The sequence below is a fragment of the Oxyura jamaicensis genome, chromosome 10 (assembly GCF_011077185.1).
Source record: "Oxyura jamaicensis isolate SHBP4307 breed ruddy duck chromosome 10, BPBGC_Ojam_1.0, whole genome shotgun sequence".
Lineage (NCBI taxonomy): Eukaryota > Metazoa > Chordata > Aves > Anseriformes > Anatidae > Oxyura > Oxyura jamaicensis.
Genome location: NC_048902.1, coordinates 15542524 through 15564435, shown reverse-complemented (window position 1 = coordinate 15564435; position 21912 = coordinate 15542524). Strand labels below are relative to the sequence as shown.

The 21912-nt window shown below is 46.8% G+C and overlaps 1 protein-coding gene across 8 annotated transcripts in view; it reads right to left on the bottom strand.

The window, feature by feature from the left end:
* CHD2 (chromodomain helicase DNA binding protein 2) overlaps positions 1-21912 on the bottom strand; it is an 83907-nt gene that overhangs the window by 17185 nt on the left and 44810 nt on the right. For 7 of the 8 annotated variants that reach the window (XR_004753481.1, XM_035335491.1, XM_035335490.1 and 4 more), the window contains 24 exons: positions 21606-21730; positions 20873-21089; positions 20189-20278; positions 19095-19285; positions 17872-18060; positions 17364-17526; positions 16826-16978; positions 15598-15669; positions 14359-14508; positions 13641-13789; positions 13009-13105; positions 12198-12290; positions 11551-11724; positions 10469-10644; positions 8977-9018; positions 7819-7958; positions 6973-7111; positions 6678-6828; positions 5269-5391; positions 4280-4408; positions 3388-3528; positions 2163-2297; positions 556-734; positions 42-141 (listed from right to left, as the gene is read on the bottom strand). Coding sequence is in view for 7 of the 8 variants with exons in the window: in XM_035335491.1 (XP_035191382.1) it covers positions 42-141; positions 556-734; positions 2163-2297; positions 3388-3528; positions 4280-4408; positions 5269-5391; positions 6678-6828; positions 6973-7111; positions 7819-7958; positions 8977-9018; positions 10469-10644; positions 11551-11724; positions 12198-12290; positions 13009-13105; positions 13641-13789; positions 14359-14508; positions 15598-15669; positions 16826-16978; positions 17364-17526; positions 17872-18060; positions 19095-19285; positions 20189-20278; positions 20873-21089; positions 21606-21730 (3318 nt within the window). In the remaining variant the exon portion in view is untranslated. Of the gene's footprint in view, positions 1-41; positions 142-555; positions 735-2162; positions 2298-3387; positions 3529-4279; positions 4409-5268; positions 5392-6677; positions 6829-6972; positions 7112-7818; positions 7959-8976; positions 9019-10468; positions 10645-11550; positions 11725-12197; positions 12291-13008; positions 13106-13640; positions 13790-14358; positions 14509-15597; positions 15670-16825; positions 16979-17363; positions 17527-17867; positions 18061-19094; positions 19286-20188; positions 20279-20872; positions 21090-21605; positions 21731-21912 lie in introns of those variants that run through there. The other variant, XM_035335495.1, reaches the window with a different exon arrangement.

Sequence of the window (21912 nt, the reverse complement as noted above, 5' to 3'; positions counted from 1 at the left end):
AGTTTTAAAGAGGGAAGGAGGGAAGGCACTTGAGATCTCACCTCCTCTTCCTGCGATCTTTTCTTATGAGCCATCTTGTAGAGTTTGTGCAGTTTTCTGGCATCAAATTCTGTGAACTTTGACACAAATATCCATAGGTTCCTGGAAGGACATAAACTTTTTCTGTTAGTTGCTACATGAGCTGTTCAACTGCCATCTGCTCTCAAACCAACATTAAATCAGTTCTACCCTCCCTGGAAAACAGTCTCATTCCAGCTCAGGACAGGATGTTTCAGGAGAGTTGGAACCAAGCCCTTCGAAGTAAAATAAGGGATTTTGCACTGGTTTCTCTAAACTAGCTCTGAAATCAGTTTAAATGAAAGAGCACAACTTGCAGACAAAACCCTCACCTGAGACTGGTCAAGGACCGAGTGGGCTACAAAACATGAGATTTCTCTTTTAAAAGCATGTTAAATAAGAGGCAATTGGCACACTCATCCACATAAAACACAGCAGCCTCCAACTGTCGTTTTAAAATATCACAGATCAGCCAGAGAAAACAAAATGATCTCTCACCTTCTCCATAGCTTGATAAGATCCTGGTCAGTGTAGGCTTTAAGGCACTCAGAGATGCGGTCCCCAATTTTTAGGAGGCAGTTACGTGTGTGCTCCAGCTGTTCTTGAACCGTCAGTCCCTTATCAGGCTTATCTAGTTGCTTCAGAGCTTTTTTCACTGGTCTCATCCTTTCCTTGCACTTGTAAAAGCAACAGAAAGCACAAAGTGATTCACTTGGCACAGAGCTCTGCACTGCTCCCTTGTTAATCAGACAGAGCTGAAAGAAGTTTAATAGCATGAGATATTAGCTTTATCTGGCCATTAGGCAGGCAGAAATCAGCTATGAAAACAGCAATTTGTTAGACATGCTGCAGAAAATAATCAGGAAAAGATGAGTCTCTCCATCTCTGCTGTCCCCCAGCCTTTTAGAGGCAAAGGATTTGGTTTGCAAACAGTAAACGCACACAGGCTGCTCTTGCACTGAGTCTAGGGCAGGCAGGGAAGCATAACTGAGCATCGACATGCTGAACCAACAGCCCCAGCTGAACGAGTGCTCTCAGAAGCCTCCCTGTCCACCCCAGTCTGTGTTCACTTCCATCTATTGCTTTTACTAGAACTGGGAGACGTGAGGTGAAAGCACCACCTTTTTCTGCTGCGTGCATCAGCACTTTGCACAGACAGTAAATCAGACAGGTTTCTACTGCCTGACTGGACCTTTCATGCACCATGAAGGGAAAATAAAATAAAACAAACAAACAAAGATAACACAGGACCTACAGGGAATACGCGCATTTGAAATTACAGAACTTTTTTTCTTTTTTTTTTTTTTTTAAATGTGATATTTCAGCATTTCCCTATGCAAGTCAGGCAAAAGAGCATCTGCCATGACAACTTTCACTAAAAGGCTATTTTTACAACAAGCCTTGCAGGCACATTTGCTGTGAGAGCATTTACACAGCTAGGGAAGAGCTCACAGCTCAGACAACTCCGTACCAACTGCACCATACAAGGTCACCCTCAAAACCCTCCTGTATTTTGCTGCCTAGAACAGCTCCAGTGGCTCCTTGGCTCCTATGGCAGAGACTGCCACATAAGGCTGCAAGATCATCTGTAACCCGGGGCTGTCAAACGAGTGGTGGCAACTCGTCAGCTGAAGAAGAGAGCTCTTCTGCATGTTTTGTTGACACGGTGCCCTGCTCTGCCCTGGTTGGCATCCCCTGGCAGAGAGAGGGGACAAACGTGTGCACAAACAGCAAGCTGAATTTTGAAGAGAGCTATCTGAACCCTTTAGCGGTGCAATTGTGTGGTGAGAATTGGGAGCTGAAGAGCTTTGAAATTTCTTCCAGCTGATGTGCTATGTACAGCAGCCAGCTGGTGGACTGGTCCAGCTGGTGGGCAAGTGGACAACTCCAGGACAGGGTTGTTCTGCCATGCTGTCAGGCCAGCCAGAGGAAATTGCTGTGGGGCGCTACAAAGAGGTTCTCTCCCTGCCGAAGTGGGACATGGATCAGTACTGTGCACACACCTCGACACCTAAAACGCATCCTCGGATAAAGCACACACAAACCCTGGCTGCCTTAGTGGGGGTCTCTGCCGCTGCCATCCCGACTCCCAAGGAAATACTCACTATGCTGAATGTTTCTTGGTCCAGATCATCATCCTCGTCTTCTCCAATAGGGACTGGTTCACTCCCCGCTGTAATGTGGACGGGACCTTGAGATCTTTTCCCTTTACTTCCAGATTTGGCTTCACCACCTTTAGGCTTTACAAGGAGAAATTATGCACATCACATGATGAGCCAGACTGACAGATCCCCAGTGATCCAACTAACAACCTCCACACTATTGATACTGGCAGTTATTAAACCCTGGGCACTGCTCCTGCAACTTTCCTCCCAAGATCTCAAACTGTTCTGCTGTAATGCCTCTGTTTAGCTTTATGTCATCCCTGAAGGAGCAGAGGGAAGCGTACTGTGTCTGCTGCTGAGCAGTGCTGGCACCGCATCAGGATGCTCTCTAACCCTCCTAGAGGGTGGGCAAAAAAATGAGAAAGAAACATCACCAGGGCAGCTGACTTAACCCAACCAAAGGGATATTCCATACCATATGATGTCCCACTCAGCAATAAAAGGTGGAAAAAGGAAGAAGAGGGGAGGGGTGGGCTCTCGTTGCAAAAACGTCTGTCCTCCTCCCGAACACCGGCTACGTGCGTTGAGGCCCTGCTTCAAGGACGTGGTCAAGCATCGCTCATTTGTGGGAAGTAGAGAGGAATTTATTTCCTCTGCACTTCCACATAGCCTTTACTTGGTTTGTTTTGTTATTCCCTTTCCCCCTCCTTTTTCCCCTTTCCCTTTTTTCCCTTTAGTTGAATTGTTTAATTAATAATAACATTTCCTTAATATTTTTTTTCCCTTTGATTAAATTATCCTTATCTCAACCCGTGAGTTGTTCTTTCCTTTACTTCTTCCTCTCCTCATCTGAGGAGGGGGAGTGAGAGAGCGGTTGTGGTGTTCAGCTGCCTAGCACGGTAAAACCACCACAGGAAGTCAGAGCCAAAGTTTTGGACATATTTATACTCATGGAGAGAAAAAACAGCAGTGAAGACTTGGAAGAGAGGTTAAGCTAAAGAATATAAGCCCCCTGCAGAGGACAGAGCTCAGAGAAGTCTCATGTCTATGAAAACTTGCAACTTCATGAAATTCAGGAGGGCTGGAAAAGGAATAAGGTCTCGCCCCACGGTGCTTCGTTGACATCTCTTCACACAGGCCCTTTAACGAATCATAGGACTTACAGCTTGCCCTTCTGCTCAGAGACTTTCCTATCTCTTGAACTGCTCCTGAGAATACTTCTTACCTTCTCTTTCTTGTCTTTTGTCTTCTTCTTCTCTTTATCACTTTCCTTTTCTTTCTTAGTGCTTGTTTGTTTTTCTTTGTTCTCTTTATTCTCTTTCTTCTTCTGTTTCTTTTTCACTGGGCTCTTTTCCAAGCCATCCTCCTAGAAAATCAGTCACACCACAGTCAGAGTTGCAGTCCCTCACCTCACATACATGCTCCTCCCCAAAATATGCATCCTTGAAAAGCAATCGTTTGTTAAGGCTCATCCAAATTTGCCCTCACACCTCTTTAACCAGACAGCAAGACTGGCACTGCAGTCCACCCAACTCTGAACAAAAGGGCATAAAAATTATACAAGCTCCAGCCTGTAACTATCTGGCAAACTGCACATAAGCGCTGCTTTCCTCTGCCAGTTGTGCTGGAGAACGCTCAGTCCATAAGGTAGATACAGATCAGAACATGAACAAAAAGCTTCAGACTACGAGCCAAACCACTCAATGACAGAAGGCTTTCTAAGCAACAGCATGACCTTGGTAGACTCCAGCTTCACCACTGGCTGATGTACTGAAAAGGAGAAGGAAACAATTCTTCTTTCTCTCCTTTATAAGGGCAACAGACTTTGTCCTGAGACAACCTTTCCTCCAAGTCAGTATGCGGATGTGTGTGGCTGTTCTAGCATCCTCCCAAAACATTTACGGCACTAACCTAGAAGAGTGGGTGGGAAAGGTCCTTCTTTCACCACCACAGCTGTATACGTGTGCTTGTAAGTTTGCCAGTCTCTGGTGGGAACACATTCTATAGCTCCTGTTGACTCCACAGGGCATTCGCCAGGGGTGCTTCCCAAACTGAGTCTCTGTAGTAGCAATATAGCTCAAGGAAACCTGGAAAAGCCGCTATCCACCTTGACTCACCTTGACTTCACCCTCTTCTGACTGGTTGTCTGAGTGCCGAGGTGAGGAGAGTTCGTTCCCATGCTCATCCTTGACTTTGGGAGCCTTGTTCTCTTTCTTTACTCGTGGTTTCCTCTTCTTTAGCTTGCCCTGGAGAAAAGACAGAACAAGTCAGAGCAAGCAAATAACTACAGGTGCTTGCTCAAGGCGTCCCCCCTCTCCTGAACATCTCGCAAACAGCTGCAGGTCCTGCAGGGTGCCAGGAAGCCTGAAGAGCCGCAGGAAAAGCCTGGTGGGCCCCATATAAAATTAGATAATCAAATTGCAGCCAGCTAGAGGAATTGCCTGTGAGATTTGAGAGGTCAAGGGGGCATCTCAAGCATCTACAGACTGGTGTATACAGAACAATGACAATGAGGTGACAGGGCCAAAGCTCCCTGATTCCCCCTGTCACCACGTATGTCATGGATATTTAACAGAGCACATCACGGTGCAACTCCCAGGTGGGAGAAAAGGAGGGCCAAATATATTTTAAGACAATTTATTCTAAGTTAATTTATGACCTGTCTGAATAGCTTGAAGCACCTCTTGCTGGGAATTGAGGGTGTTTTCAGCACTCAGCCTCGTCTATTCCATTATTTTTTTTAAAAAACTTTCTTAAATTGCAGCAGTATCCACTTCTCAGAAACAGCTTAAAGAAACAAGCATGAGGTCCCCTGCTTTCCCTCAGTGATTCGCACACTCAGCTTGCACAGTCTTTTTGTAAGTGACCAAGTTGAAAATTTAACATGGGAATAGAGTCATGCTAGAGACCTTCAGCAAGTGTAATAATTAGTAACTTGATCCCCATCAAATATCATTTCAGTATCATAATGCAATCAGACAACAGACAAGTCCACATTCTGTCATGTAGAAGACACTCAGTGACCTGGTATCACTGCCTGTCTCGTGTCCTAACACCAACCAAGCACTCGTCCTGAAAACCCCAGAATCAAGCAGCCTCATCTCACCTCTTCCCCATCTTTCATGTTTTCTTTCTTGTCCAGGTCCTTCTTCAGCAGTTTCAGTAAATAATCAACTCGGGTCTGGAGCTGTTTTCCCTGAGGTTTCTTATCTGTCTCAACAGGTAGGATCTTTGATAAAGAAGAAAAAAAAAATACACCCACATGCACCTATCAAACCTTGGTAAAAGAGATACACTATCAGCAGTCCCTCCAAATCCAGCAAATGGTTGGCGATGCTGCACCTGGGGTGAACAGCAAGGTTCAAGCATTTCTTCCAACCTGTGCACCCACACAGACTCTCCCTGCCTAGCCGTAAGCAAAGCTCCAAGTAAGAATCCCTCCCTCTTGGCCTTTTGCAGGTAAGAGGACCACAGCTCTCTAGATTCTCTACAGTCTTTCTTACATTAGGGGGAGGGAGCAAAATATATTTGGGACCTTGCATTGCGACATTGAGTCCATTCTCCTTGATGTACCAGATTGGCTTGTGACAGCCTTGTCACAGCAGCCTTGTACCCTCTGGTGGCTTGAGACATTGGTACAGCAACGATAGGGAAGAAGAATTTATATCGGAAAACGAGGCTGCAAGGTACCACTTTGTGGAGGAAGCACAGCAGCTCACCAGCTAAGGTTAACTTTTTATTTCATTGGAACTTGGGTGGCGTGTCTCAGGCAATGAGAAAATTGCCTTTCTGAACTTCACGTAGGAGGGCTCCCAACCACAGTCTGCTCCTTGCTAAAAGCACTCGGGGGGATATCATGGGAATGCAGCATATTGGCAGCCAAGCAGATGTACAGTCCCAGTGTTCCTCAGCCTGATGCTGCAGTCCACCCTCCTTCCACTGTGCTGACACAATGGATAGCGGCTTATTTTTAACCTGGATCATTTCAGCATGGCCCCCATAAACAGCTCTTATGGGAATGACTGAGGAACAGAGGAACTAAATGGAGGCTTTCCAGCTGGCGTTGCTGCCAGAGCCAGTCGTGTAACTATACCCTCAAAGCTAACACAGATCGGGCTTGACATAAGCAGCGTCAAATCTGTGAAAAATTATTTCCACACAGAACTCAAGCTCAGCTTTTTGTGCGATGCTCAAGGAAATATCAAGTCACGATTATGCAATGCACCCTCTATACCGCGCATGTAACCACATGTCAGCATTACTGTTTTCTTCCTGCAGCACTTCAGTGTGGTGCATATGGAACCGTTCAGAGAAAATTTACTGCCAATCAAATAAGACAACTCTGCTTTCCATCAAGCACGCAGCATTCCGCAGAGGTCAGTGTTTTCCTCCTTATTATTTATTATTATTTTTGGAGTGGTTACAAACATAAACATCTGTTTCTGGAGCAAATCAAACATGTTCTCTAAGAAGACCGTAATGGACCCAACGCAAGCAACATGCAAAGCAACCTACCTTATCTGATAACTTCAGTTCCGGATCTGTTTTAATTAGTTCCCAGTTCCCATAACCATGCTCGTAAATTCCCACTAACAAGCGAGAATCCTCCTCCACTCCCCAGTCTACATCAAAATGGGCAGCTTTGACACGGCACGTCAGGCGGTACCTGAAGGCATTTCAAACATGAGTTACTTTTAATGCTGCGGGGAGGTAAAGCAAATCCACGTATCTAGGCTAGTCTCTTTTCACCACAAAACCCAAATTCCCTGAGCCTCTTTCTGCCACTGCCTGCTTAACTATTCAAACTCACTTCTTTCTTTCCTCTGGGTCTGCGGGGATGGATTTGTGCAGCATTTCAAACTCCTCTTCATGCTGGATGATGGATTTCACGTTGACTTGGACACCAGAGATCTTGATAGTAGGACCTCTTCTTTTCCCAGGTCCTTTCCCTGCTCAATAATAAAACACAGCAACTAAGAGAACTCATACAGAAAGAATGTTTAGGTAAATAAAAAAAATGTCAGACACACAGAGATCAACACCTTGCTTACAATTTCTTGTTTAAACATATGGACATCTGCTGAGGTAGGCTCCCAAAATTAGATAACTCTTACTAATTCACTTAGATCTGCAACCCAAACACCTCCCAGTATCATCATGATCTTAAAAATACATCTAAGTACACTGAAGCTGTTGCTGCAGTAGCTCTGGTCATCTAGAGCAGGCAGAAGTACCTGCTTCAAATATCAATGGCACAGAACAGCCACACATTAAGCGTAACACCAGCTCCAGCTCCAGCTCCACCAGTACACAGCATACGTTTGATTCGCAGTCCCTGAAGCAGTTAAAATACAATCAGTCTGCACTGGGACCCAGCATTAAATAAGCTGATGATGTCAGCTTCTCCCCAGGAAAACTGACGTTCAGCAGAAGCTAACAGACCAAAATGGCACTTGCCAGATTGAGCAGAAGGTTCATGGATTTCTTTTTACTGGTCAAAGCTGCCTGGCAGAGACGGGATGATTTGAGACCATGCTTGTTTTTCTTGCCTTTGCAATATGGCACGCCACCCCATCCAGCAAGGGAGTGCCTTGCTTTCATCAGCTCCACAAAGCACTACCAAAAACATCATAACAGCAGCAAACGACCCTCTTACCTTCACTTGGATTTTCTTTCAGCTGCTCCTCGTATTCTTGCATTGCTGACACACAGCTGTTGTGGATGAGCTCCCCTAACCGCTTCAGGTCAGCTACGGACTTATCCACCAGCTCCGCATCCCGGGCAATGCACTCCAGCCTGGGGAAAAGGGAAAAAAATGGAACTTTTGTATTTGATGCAGTATTTGTCCTCCCGGTCATTCTCTGAGCAATTGTTTCAGAGCTTTAAATCGTCAATGAGTGCTGTGTATGTGCAGAGCTGGTGCAGGAAACACAGTTTTAGTCTTTTTTTAGGCCTGACAACTGTACCACAGTGCAGATGCAGCATAACTGACCCTATCTTTTGGATTTTTTAGTCTTACAGCAAAGGTGAGAACTTTCCAGACACAACTGACTGTCCAGTGTGCTTTACGCCTTCCCAGTGCTGTCTCAGCGACATTCAGTGCTCAGGAGCTGCCATCTGCTGTCCCTCTTGCCTGGCTGAGGTTCGTAACACCAAGGCCCATATGCAAGCCTTGTGTTTCCCAACCAAAGAGTACAACCAGCTGAAAAAACAGTCATTTCTCAGACAACACACACAGGGATTCCTGCCTCAGTTCCGAGCCCTCAGAGAGGGTTCCAGCTTTCCAGACCCACCACGCACGTCTCCATTTTCCCCTCGCGTGTGCTGGGACACAGCACCAGGGCTCTGCAGACCCAGGCCTGGGGACAGCGTGTGCCTCTCTCCCTTCAAGAGGATGCAGCAGTGAGAGAAACATCCTCCAAATTCAAACTTGTAACTAACATGCATGGAGAAGCTCGAGAAGCATTTTGGGTAGTGTTTGCTGTTCAGAGAGCTGCTCTCTCTCCTCTCAAGGCAGAGCAGAAATTCCCCGAGGGCCAGGATCTGCCAGCAGAATTGATGCTGTGCACAGCCCAGCACCGCCACCACTGCTCCAGCTGCTTTTTGGCCAACATTTATCAGTGCCCACCAACCGAGCCACAGGGACCAAATGGCAGTGTTTGGGTTGCGGAGCACATGACAGCAAACTTATCAGGATTGGTGCTGTGTGGGGAGGTTCTGTCAAACACCGACAGCAGCGGGTGCGTGGCCGTGCTTACAAACACAACGTTGCCCCCAGGATAACTCTCTGCAGCAAGGCCAGGCTGGGACTTACCGTTCAAGAGGCAGTCCAAACTTCTTGTAAGCCTTGATAAATCTAAGCAAAAAAAAAAAAAAAGAGGAACTAAAGCAACTGCCATAAAAATGGGTCCAATATCACAAATACACGTGAATATATTAATTACAGCCTGCCACATTATCAACCTCACATTCCGCTCTGATTAGCTAAGCATCACTCAGGACTAGGAAGCTTCATCCATTAACCCTCACAAAGAGTTTTGTGACCTCGGCTGGAGAAGAACACGACGTTATTATGAATGTTGGATGTTTGACAGATGAGGAAAAAAAAAGAGGAGAAACATAACCATAGTGTAAAGAAAAATTAGAAGAAAGCATTGGCTCACACCATATTGGTAATTATTAACTTCATTTTCCAAGGAGAAAAGAGGCATTAAATCAATGTCATTAGTAATTTCAAGCTCAGGCTATAAGTAACAACCTGTCACAGAAGAGCCAAATGGAGTGCAATGCGTCACAGAGCCTTGCAGACAAGGATTGTTATTTATTTTTATTTCTTATTTTTTATTGTGAAAATCGCTGCCATTACTAACACACAACTTCAAGGCAAGAGCCAGACATCACTGCTGCAACTGAACAGGGCTTTGTGCTGGAGTAGACCCAATGGCTTCAACTGCAGAATATTTTTAAATGAGTTAATTTTTTCCCTTCTCTTTTTCATCTCACACTCTTTCAGCCTCTTTCTGCTACAGCAGTTTAACCTAAATGGCTGCTATGGTTCACATTGCAACACCTCCTTCTTCCTCTATGGTTTTGGGGCTGGGTATGGGGCAGCTACCACAATTCAAAAAGTTTGACCATCTCCTATTTAAAAATGCATTTCTCAGAGACAGAGGCAAGGAAAACTCACAAATCCTTTTCCATCTTTGGCTGAACCTCTGGGCAGAGCCTTGAGACAAAAGCCTGAGGGAAAGGCTCAAAAATGAGAAGAAAATACAAGAAGAAAAGAATACTTTGGAATTCAGCCCCCAGCTGACTCCTGGAACACAGTGCAGAGAGGATATACTACTGCTCTGATTGACTGGACCACTGCTTCTCATGGGGTTATTTTGCAAGACAGAGCTTGCCTTTAACTTCAACTTGAATTGTCAGGACTACAGCCAGAAAAAAGTCAGGAAGGCCAGAGCCTTTAGCTTCTCCAGTTCTGTCTCATGGCACCTAAAATCTCATGTGTAATATGGAATTAGCTCAATCCACTCGGCCCTGCTGCACAGTTACAACAAGGATTAATTTTAGGAAGGCACCAGTTTCACTGCTGATAATCTAGCCTATTTTGGCCAGATGTGAATGTTAAAGTCAGCAGCAAACTGAATTATACAAAAGTGCAGAAGCTGTCCCAAAGAGCCAGCCTCACCTAAACCACCGATGTGCTTACAGCTGAATATCTATCTCCTGGATTAGCTTGGGCTTTTCTACACCTGCATGGGGTTTCTGTATTTTTCTAAGTTGTCTCTTGTGCTCAGACTGACCTCCGGATTTCAGCATCAGTAAATCCTTCCACGGTATCTTTTCTAACACTCCGAGGACGTCCCCTGCGCTTTGGTCTCTTCTCATCATCCGTGTCATCAGTCTCGCTCTCTGATCCAGACGACCTCTGAAGCCTTCTCTTAGTTTCCGCATCCGATTCGCTGTCATTAGTTTGTGCCTGCATGCAGCAGAAAGACAGCACTACAGTTAACAACTGCTAATCTGCTAATCTTTTCCAACCCTCTTGTGCACTGGCACTATTTCTTCTTGAGACTGAAACACCTCAGCATCTCTTCCCGAAGACGCAGAAGCCCATGTAATCAAACCAGACTGGGTGCACACACTCTTGCAGTTTCTGGCTAGCTAATTCTCCAGTGCTCATCTTCTCTTTACAGTCTTTACAGTTTCACACCTGCATTTTGATTTCCTGAAGACACGTTAAAACACATTGATTTTCCTTGGTTTTGTGCCACAATTCCTAAGGCTTCTTGATAGCTGGGGTGTTGTGAAAACAAGGAGACCTCAGAAGTAATCTGCCATCATCAGATACCAATTATCCCTCTGCTTAGTTTTCACTTAAAAAACTTCCCCAGCTTATCCCAGAGAACAGCTCATAACACTCAAAGTCCCAAATCCCAACAGTTTCCTTGCAAAACCTGCTCCCTGTTGGATTTGGGTAGATCACATCACCTAAAAACGAACTTGGGATGACACTATCGCTTTTTGCCTGCAAGAGCCACATTTAGGCAAGAATAGTGCAGGGAGCTCTGGAGCCCAAGGGAAAGCAGCAGCCTTAAAATGACATAAACCACAGAAGATCTGCATTATACAGCTGGTTATTTTTCCCTGTGCTCACTACAGGTTCTCTTTGCTAACACAGCATGAGTCGTACCCAATATGGGCTTTCAGACTGCATTATGAACCGTGGGCCCAATGCATGATGCCAACAAGAAACCAACATGTTGCCTCCTAACCAGCTTTGGAGGAAGGGAAGCAGCACTCAGATGGCAGGAAAGTTTCTCCTTGAGCGCTGCCTTTGCCAGCTCTGGCCACCAGCCTCTCGGCTCCTCGAGATGTGCTGTACCTTTTTGGTCGAGCTCCGGATGCGAGGCAGCATGTAGATTTCCTCCAATTCTTTCTGCCTTTCTTCTTCCTCCACCTTTTTCCTCTGCTCCTCTGGAATGATATCGTCCCAGTCCTTCTGGGACCGTTCGTCCAGCTCCGTCTCTTCCTCCTCCATGGTTGCAAAGTTGGCCACCTTTTATAAGCAAAGGAACACTTTTAGAAATTCCCACTCCTGGCAGGAACACCCCAGAGCTGTCTGCTAAGCCTCAGCTTCTTCTCCATAGGAATTTTGCCAACATTCCATGATTACTATATAATTGATCCCTGTGTCACTACATTCCTGGTTCTTTGCCATGTCTTTGGGCTAACAGCTCTTGAGGAAGTACGTGCAGTTTAAAAAGTACTGCTGAGCCTCGCTAAGTTATCGGGTTTGTTTCCTAATTTGGTAAGTTCTGCATTTTATTCACAGCCTTCATGGCCACTTAAAAGGAAACGAATACCTACACATCTGCCCAGCTACCAAACCAGACAGCCCCTCAGAAAACTGCTTTGTACAGGTTGTTTCTCGCTGGACCTGATGTGTCCTGTCTGCCACTGACCTCTCCACTATGGCAAGACATGGGGATGCAGGTTTTGGCACCCCACTGCAGAGCCCAGGGTCTGTACCTTGAACTGCGAGAGGAGCTCGTCGGTGGCACTGGTGGACACTTCGTTCTCTCGTGTTTCAGCCAAACGCAAAATCTCGTCGATGTCCATCTCCTACCAGTCAGAAAGAAAGAGCGACAAAGCAGAGGGTGCTGAGCACAGGAAGAAACAAGAGGCTTTGAGAATAGACTTGTGGGGTGCAAGAGCTAAATAGGGATTGTGCTGATACGAGCTAAATAAAGTGCAAATATCTGCAGGGTGTCATCACCCAGGGCAGGGATGAACTATCTCAAGTGGTACAAGAGAGTATAAATACAGGTGATAGAATAAAAGGAACATCAAGGCTGAGCAGCAGGGGAAATTTCCAGGCAGTGAGATGTATCAGCTGTTTCCCTCAGGGGAAGCTACTTGCTGCTTGGCCTGTTAAAAGAATTGGTCAGAGCACTCAATAAGAAACTGCCAAGCAACACTGTGCTGAGAAGGGAGGGAGTGACCTATTCGACTTTATTACTGATTCCAGCATCTCTAAGAGAACAACCCAAAAGAAGCAGGCTGGAGAGATGCTCAGAGGAGGCAGAGAGAGAAGCCCTCATTAGGCTGTGCTATAGCCAGCTCGTGAATCCCAGGGAGCTGAGGGGCTCTCTTGGTGACCATTCCTCCAGCAAGGAGGCTCTTCTCAGCCCCGATCCCCACCCGAGTGCTCTCTTCCTTCAGCTTCCCAGGACTCACACACTCCCTATTCACCAACCTGCTCTTGCGCACAGGGCAAGTACAAAGAGGGAGCAGACACAGAGGGATTACCAACAGCGATGTTATTTCAATTTCAAACTACCTGAGGCTCTGACTCTTCCCCTTCAAGCTCCTTGAAGAGATCTTCGGCTCCAAACTTCAGAATAGCTGTCAGCTCCTCTTTGTTGAACGGATTTGAACTGCAAAGCAGAAAAGAGAATGCAGAAGGGTTTGGAGCTGTTAACTCAGCTTTGTCGCAGCACAAAACCATACCAAAGTTACTCCTAATTAAAGCAAGAAGCCAGCTTTCTCCCCAGCACAAAAAGAAGCCTTTTTATTAATCTCTCCTGCTCTGGCATGGACATCTCCTGTTAGAGAAAAAACCTCTATCTATTGAGGGGAATTGGGAAGAGTCTGAGGTCACTGCAGTTGTTCCCCAATACCACCAACAGCTTTTCTTAGACCAGGAAGATCTCTGGGAGAAAGACTGAAGGAAAAACAGGCAATGCCTTTCAATTTCTGACCATCTTTATCCTACATGTCCAAATTAATGACTGCATGAACCAAATTAGCAGAAGGTGCCTTTATTTATTAATGGAAGCTCCCTTTATTTATTAGTGGAAGCTCTCTTCTCCCCCATATCCTATCAAATAAATATTGGGAGGTATCAGAAGGGGAAGCTGGTTATGCCACATGCTGTATCAGATCTCTCTGCCTCCTGACGCAATCGCTTACTTGGATCGCCCAGAGTTGTTGTCCAGAACAGTCCGGCCAGTGGTGTCCATACGCTGGATCACCAAATGATCCAGCACCATTTTCTTCTTGGCCCTCTCAATGATCTCCTCCTCTACCGTACCCTTTGTGACCAGCCGGTAAATATTCACCTGAAGGGTAAGAGAAGAACAAAGCTATTTCCAGGACCTGAATGTGCTCTGCTGACACAGTAATGCATCCCTGAGTTGTTTCAGAGGAGACTCCCCTGCTGACACGGTCCTTTCATGTACCGATGTGTCTTTGTAGAATGAAAACAAGCACATTCTTCTATATCTCAGGGGGACCACTTAATATCAGGCTGGTTAACACAGAGCTTGTAGTGTACATAAGATAGAGTACAAATCTTCTGAAAAAAATCACTCTAAATCCAAATTATCATCAAACTTTTCACATATCTAATAAAAACCCTAAAAAAGGGTCTTTATAGAGCAAAGTGAGGCTAGGAAGTGTGATGCCCCCGACTGGCTTCTCGGTTTTGAACCATACCAGGGCTAAAAGCCAACAGTTTGGGCTGATTTTTGGTTTCTTTGGCTTTAAATTAGTTTCTCTTGGGTTGATGGTACTGGACTGAGGTTTGGGGGCAAAAAGGCTGTGTTTTCAGCAGCTCTGGTGAGGGGGGAGCCCATTTAGATGTATTTGCTGAAGCCACAGAGGAAATGAGCCAGGTAACTCTCCTGACCTGCTTCTTTTGTCCGATGCGGTGAGCCCGGGCCTGAGCCTGAAGATCATTTTGGGGGTTCCAGTCCGAGTCAAAGATAACGACAGTGTCAGCAGAGGCCAAATTAATTCCTAGCCCTCCAGCTCGTGTTGACAACAAGAAACAGAAGTCCTAGGGGGAGGAGAAAATGACACACAAGTTAGCCAGCCTGTATCTGTGGACATAAAACACTAACAGTGACTACAGAGTTGTGCAAAGAAACGTTGTGCAAGGATGGAGGCTCTGGTGCACTTGTACTTCTTTCCAAAGCAGGAAAAGGCTCAAAGCCAAGGCAGAAGGGAAAGGTGTGCTGTTCCAGGGAGGGCCAGCATGCATCCTAGTGGGAGGGCAATGCAAACAGCTCAGGGCAAGGGCACCTTGGAGTCACCTCCGAAGGTCAGACCACGCTGCCCACCAGCCCCCTATGAAGGCAGCAGGCAGACACGTGCTTTTTGTTGTCTGAAGCCTGCTGGGGGTGAGATCAGCTCTGAACACGGACTGTCTGAGTCACTGCCAAGGGGACAGGCTGCCAGGACAGAGCTGGGATGTCTGAGCCCTGGTGGACGCCCCCAGCAGAGGGGAAATGCAGCTTCTACAGGCATTCCTGCTCCCTCCTCTCCCACCTGCACTGGTCTTTCCTCCTGGCTTTTATTTATTACTCTCCCCAGTACCACGAAGCAACCTTCTGCATTGCCTGTGTCAGCCCCCAGTCAGGCTCCTGGAGCTAGGCTGAATATTTCTCGTGGCTGGGAGACGGCCGAAAGCAAGTGCCCTGCACCCTCACTGTGAGTCAGCACACCCCACGAGAGGCTCGGGATGCCCTCTCCTATTACACCGGACATTCACCTCCAACACCAGACCCCACTGCCTGCCTACGCTTCAAACCTCCCCTTTGCCATTTCGTATTCAAAACCAGCTTCAGACTGGAGGATTTATTTGGCAACCGTCTCATTCCCCAGACCGTAAGGAGCGAATTGCTAAACTTGGGCTCTTCCCAGCCTCTTTGGGACTATGTGGAGCTGTGCCCTGCAGCCCTGATCTTTGGCTGTGGGAGGTTTAAAACAAGCAGTATGGGCAGGTGCAAAACAAGCTATAGCTACGTCATTAAAAGTGACAGGAGTCCCATTAAAAGAAACGAACTGAACTTAATCCCCTCCTGGCAGTCGGGACCTGCAGCCCACCCCAACCCCTCGGGAGGCCGTGAAGCCCCTGCTGCCATACCTCGGAGCCGTCGGCGTTGAAGTGGTCCAGCGCCTGCTTTCGGATCTCCCCTTTGATCGAGCCGTCCAAGCGCTGGAAAAATTGACAATGATGATAAAAGAAAGAAGGTAAAGGAGCCCTGAGGAACCGTGGCACCCAAGTTCTGGGAGGCTGACAGCCCCCTCCCCTGCCCGTAGCATTTAGTCCTTAAAAATAGCCGCCAATTAAAAGGAACGGCACTGCCTTAACCTGCTGCGTGCGAGGGCAGGAGGGGGGCATGCTCGGGCAGCAGTCACGCAGCGGGTGACACTGCAGCTCCCGTTACAGGCTCCCAGCCAGGATCTCTGTGTTTGCTATCCTCTCCTCGGGGTTTATCATGGGACGAAGGCCAAAGCAGGGGCCTGGCAGAAGGAGGTGTTTTGCAGAGATGGGGCTTAATTTATTGAGGTCTCGTACGCTGGGAACGTGTCCCTCGCAGCAACCTTCAGGAAGTGGTACAAGTCCAGAAAAACAGCAAGATGGCTGACTAGCCAGCATCAGTCGGATGGAAACAAACTGCCCAGGACCCATTAGCCACCTCAGGTAGAAGAAATACGGATATGAGCATCCCTAAATAGCTTCAGAGAGCCATCAAGGGAAGCAAGCTCCAGCACTGAGTGCCCTCTGCACAAGACTGCCTGCGGGTAGATGTAGGGACGCCTGCACACAAGGGCTTTTAGCATGAACATGTCGGTTGATCTCAGTTATAGAAATGGATCATGGAGTACAAGGGGTTTCTGTTAGGCAGGGAGTCCAATCCACAGGATGGTTTAGTGATTAACACCCACCAACAAGTGTTTGAATCCGTCATACAGGATTCTCCCCATCATTTAGACTCTTGCTTTATGAACAGCAGTACCAAGCTGTTATAAGAGCAGTCCTCGTCTATAGCTTTCAAAGGATGTATCATTATGCCCACTTACAGCAGGCAGAACATCCACAAAAAAGGAAGTGCCATGTCCAAGGGGCAGCATCAGACAGTGAGCGAGGCGTCCCACGCTCTCAGCTGGTTTCTGCCTCTCCTTATGTTCCTTTCCTTGAGTGCCACACTGAAATGAAGGGTCTTCCCAGTTCCCCCCAGTGCATTTCAGTAAGTGCCACCTGTAATCCCAGCCACCCCAGCCTCTGGGAACCTGAGTGCCTCTCATTGCCCATGCTCCCTCCTTATTCTCAGGTGAACCCCACCGTTTTCCATGCTGGTGTTTCTCACCTGAAAAGGGTAGTGTTTGATAGTCAGGTACTCCGCCAGGATGTCCAGCATCCTCACCATCTGGGAGAAGATCAGCACTCGGTTGCCTCTGTCTCGCAGCCTGGTCAGCAGCTTGTCCAAAAGAATTAGCTTTCCACTGCTCCTGATCAGAGACTGAAGAGGTAACTGTCAGTCCAGCTGATGCTTTCCAACCTTACCCTTATGCATACTACACAGAGACATGCAGAGACCTGCTTCTTTGGGGGCCATGCTTTTCCCACACCTCTCTGATCAAATCACCTGGATTTACACAGCAGAAGGCACACACACAGTAAATTATCCAAGATAGGTCTCATACTGCATGCACCTCCTGCACAAGATCCCACAACATGTTGCCTACGGTGGAAGGGGAGGGCAGGGGATTCAATGGCTCAGCTGCGAAGACTATTTCCAATGGACAGAGGCAGCTGAAGCTAAAGCCTCACCTGATTTTATCTTGGTGAGAGGATGGGAGGAAGGGGAAAGTTAAGGAAAAGCCATAACCAAGGGCGCTGCCCACCTGCAGGGTCTCAATGCCATTCTCTCTCTCGTTTTCCTCGGGAGGTTTGATAAGGTAGCAGTGGTTGCAGCACTTTTTCAACTCCATCACAATGTTCAGGAAACCAGATGTACTCCCCCTTGTTCCCTTTGAAAGAGCCTTGTAGTTTCTTGTCAAAATCCACCTGCAGGCAGGAAAATAAACAGACCAGATCACTTCACAGTGCAAAGAAGGCATGCTGGAGCCTGAGAGGAACAAAACCTTCAGGGACATCCTAGTTCGGGCATCAGTCTACTCTCTTCCCTCCATCTCTCCTTGCTTCCTCCAGAGGATTCTGCTTTTTCCTCCTCACTAGAAACCCTGATCTTACTTTCCTCTTGACAGTATTACAGTTAAATATTAAACAGCACCACAATTCTGTAGGGAGCTTTACTCGCCCAAAATGTATTCCATGAAACATATTCCCAAGACACATAGAAAGCTGCTCCCCTTTCTGCTGGTACTCCCAGTAACTCAATAAGCGACTCACTTGTAATACTGCTTCTGCAGAGCAGACATTTCCACCCGGAGGATCTGCTCCACTTTGGCTGGCAAAGATTTCTCCACATCCTTCTTCACTCTGCGCAGGAGAAAGGGCTCCAGGACTTTGTGAAGGCTCTGGTAGCCATTCTCTCTACCTTTCCCGTGATCTTCTTCAAAATCCTCCCAGAACTCAAACCTAGCAACAGAAATCAGTAGTAGAAAGGGGTCAGAACACCTTGCCTTATGGTACCAAAGAGCATGTACCAGATATGTTCACACTGCACGATGAGACAAGAGACCACCAGTTTGATGGAGACACAGTGGAGGATAAAATGTTCGCTATCCTCTGGCTAACCGAACAGACTGGTGGCAAAGCTAGAAGCTCTCTGGGTTTAGGTACCTTCCAAACATTTTATCTTTGAGCTCCATAGCTCCACATTGACTCCCAGGACCAAAAATCCCAGATTTCACAACATTCTGCTCTGATGTCTCCTGCTAGCATTTACCTAGCTGCAGTTTCTGAAAGTCCCACACCAACCACCCCTTAGGCAGGGCTCTGACAACCACATTCTGTTTTACGCTGCTCTGATGGCTTTTTGGACTGCTGCTTCCTCTAACAGTTCCTTTGAAATTTGAAGAACTGCTCTTCTCTGTTTGTGAGACCTTAAATCTCTCCCTTCAATCTTTCCATGCTCCAACAAAAAGAATTTGGGGGATAGCTCTTTGTACAGTCAAACCACATTTGGGTGAGTTTGGGGGCATGCTTGTCCTAGCCTTAGCAATGCACACAGCCCATTTCATTTTAAGAAAACAAAACATTTGTTATAATGCAGGCATGCAAACAATCAGCTAGACACCAGTGTCCTCGAGCAATACTCCCAGGGACTGCCATAAAATGTTTGGCGAGGATGGCTGAACCGCATTGTACCGGAAACCTCAAAAATGGTTGAGATGATTGCTTAAAACAAGTTTAGCTTTTTAGAGATGGCACTAAGACAGCAAACAGATTTGAAAGACATGTATTAGGTTTCCCCATTCTATTTGGTGCCAGAAATACTCTTTGTGTTAGTCATTTAACCTCTCGTTTTCCCTACAAGTGTTTGTTCCCTTTCCATGGGTCTAATTCCTCTGAGTTTAATTCAGGGTCTCTCATTCTGCTCTCCCTCAGTCTATTTGGAGGACAAGGAAAGACACACAGAGGTATTTTTTGAAGCACCAAAAGAGACTTACTTCTCTGGCATGATGAAATGAAGCAGGGACCAGAGCTCTTTAAGTGAATTTTGAAGTGGGGTGCCGGTGATCAGCAGCCTGTGGTTGGACTTGAAGTCAATCAACGTTTTGTACAGCAACGAGTCGTCATTTTTCAACCGATGGGCTTCATCCACGCCTAGAAAGGCCCAGTTAATACTTCCCAAAACAGCCTGAAGGAAAATAATTTAAATTTATATTTATGCTGGGTCAGATGAGTCCCCCCACGTTGCTCATGCCTCTCCCTCCACAGCCAGAAAGCACTGTCGTGTTTGCTTTCCAGGGAGTCCTGCCTCAGTCCCTGTGCTGGACCCACCACCAAAGGAGTTGGACTCACAGGAGTTTCTTAAGAATAAAATTTGGGGACCAGGGTGCCCACACCATATTTGATTTGCTGGAAAGGTGAAGAACAGCCACACTGTCTAGCACTCCTGCCATGTCTGAATGGCCTTCCTGCAAGTACATCTATTTTAATCCACCTTTTCTTTACCCAGAAAATGCAGTCCTCCCCCAGGCCTCAGTTCCTCTCTATCTCCATGGCCATGGGGCTCTGCTATGACACAGGCCCCACTGACATGATTGGAGCAGCAGCAGTAGCATATAACACTATACAGTTTTATATATAGCTATAAAGCCTATGTAAATTATGACAACCTGGGAGTTTTGACTTTTTGTTCACTAGTATTAAGCTTCTTGTTTTCTCCTAGGACTCAGTGTTGCACTGACAGAGCTAATGCCCATTTCGTAAGCAGACAGATTTTGCCTAAGTGAGAAAATCCAGATACTGGGAGGCCTGACCCAGTACACTGTGTCAGAAGTTCAGTGTAATGTTTTGCCCTCTTAATTAGTCTAAACTAAACCAGGTAAAATCCCACTACAGCTCTGCTCGGTGTCTTGTAAGTATAAAAATTAACACAACTGCCACAGTACCAGGGTGCAGACGCAGTGAGCGTCCAGCAAACCCTCTGCCCACTATCAACACACCTTCTACCCTCTGTCCAACCCACTCAGAGGCCGGTTTCCCCAGTTACTAGCAAGAGGTGACCTAAATAAAACATCCTTGGCCTATTACTCACCTTGTCTTTGAGGAGGATCTCGTATGTTGTGATAAGTGCATTGAACTTCAGCCTTTTAGACTGAGAGTGGATCCACTCATATTCACGTATCTGCGAGAGGAGACAACCAACATTATTGAAGGGAAGGAGTTAACAGGTGTTATTAGAGTGTAGCTATAGCTGGAGACTCCAACCAAGTCCAAGCCCTGCTGCTGAACGTGACATTTGACGACCAAAGGGTGTCCAAGGAGCAGCTTGTTTTACAGCACGCATGGCTCTTACACAAGCACCAAAATAAGGTCAAACAACTTGCTGTTGTGACATTCCCCCACCATGTCACTTCTGCCACCACTAGGCTCGCAACATTCGCATGCCGCCTTGTCTGAATAATTCAGAGCAGACGGACAAGGACAGTAATCGTGCCCTGCAGCACAGTGGTCCAGCCTAGTGGTCTCCAGTAGTGGTCTCCAAACCCTCGAGGGGAGGCCAGTACTCCTGTGCTCACTCTAAGGGGGAAATAAGGTAGCAAAGTCCCTACAGCAGGGAATTACACCCAAGTGCTCAGCTACAGACCAGCTCTAACTGCCCTCAGGTCTGTCAGTACTCTCCAGCAGATGGCATGTCACACACACACATGCTACACAGAAGCTGCTGTATCGCACCCAGCATTTCTATCCCCACACCCTCTGCTTTCTGATTACCCACCATGTTCCTGCTCATGAGGTCTCCGATGTAAACTACCACGTTTATCTCAGGTGCCCACACTTCAAACTCTCTCTGCCACGAGGTGAGAGTCGACAGAGGTACCACCACCAGGAAAGGGCCGTACAGCTGGTGCTGGTGGAAGAGGTATGACAGGAACGATATTGTCTGAATTGTCTTCCCCAGGCCCATTTCATCAGCCAGGATCACGCTGTTGTTCCTGTGCAGGAAGGGAACACACACAAATACTGTTTGAGTATGTGTTTGAGCCACTGCTAACGTACTGTGCACTAGCACAAATAGCAACCCACAATAGAGAAAGAAAGGGAGCACTGCAAAAACGTTTATATGAACACTTGTGTGTGGATCCCAGAGAAATCCAGACAGCAGCTTGCAAAAAGGAGCAGATTACAACCACTCCAAACTGGCATGCAAGGATGAAGGCACAAGGAGAAGGGAATCAGTGACCTAATTTTAGAAGGACATTTCTCAAAGACTTCAACAAGCATGCAAGCATGCTGAGGCAGAAACCAGTTATTTTCTGCTTTCCTTGTTCCAACTACAATGCAACTGGGCGTGATAACACTTGAAATCCTTCAAGCTGCAGAAGCTGGCTCGATAAAGGCCACACCAGAACAAGAGGGCCAGATCCTACTGGGATAAAATCCAGGAGACCCAAAACGAGTGTGGCTTGTTTGCAGTGCTGACTAGAGCTTCAGACAGCATCCATACATACTTGCACCAGGAGTGAGCGAGCCAGTTGAGGCCCTCCAGCTGGTAGTCTCGCAGCTCCAGGTTTTCACCACCAATGTAAGAAGGCTGTTTCTTCAAGGCAACAAACCTTGGTCTTTGCTTCAATACCTGAAAAAAAGATGACACCATAAGCCTGCTGGAGAAAAAGACCAGATAAAGCTGAAAATTCAGCAATGAAATCTGTGGGTTCAGTGAGGAATGTAGATTGGCTCATCAGTTAACATCCATTTTTGTCTTCCTAACCACTTCTTGTGTCTGCAGTTCATACACCACTCAGCAGCGTTATGTTT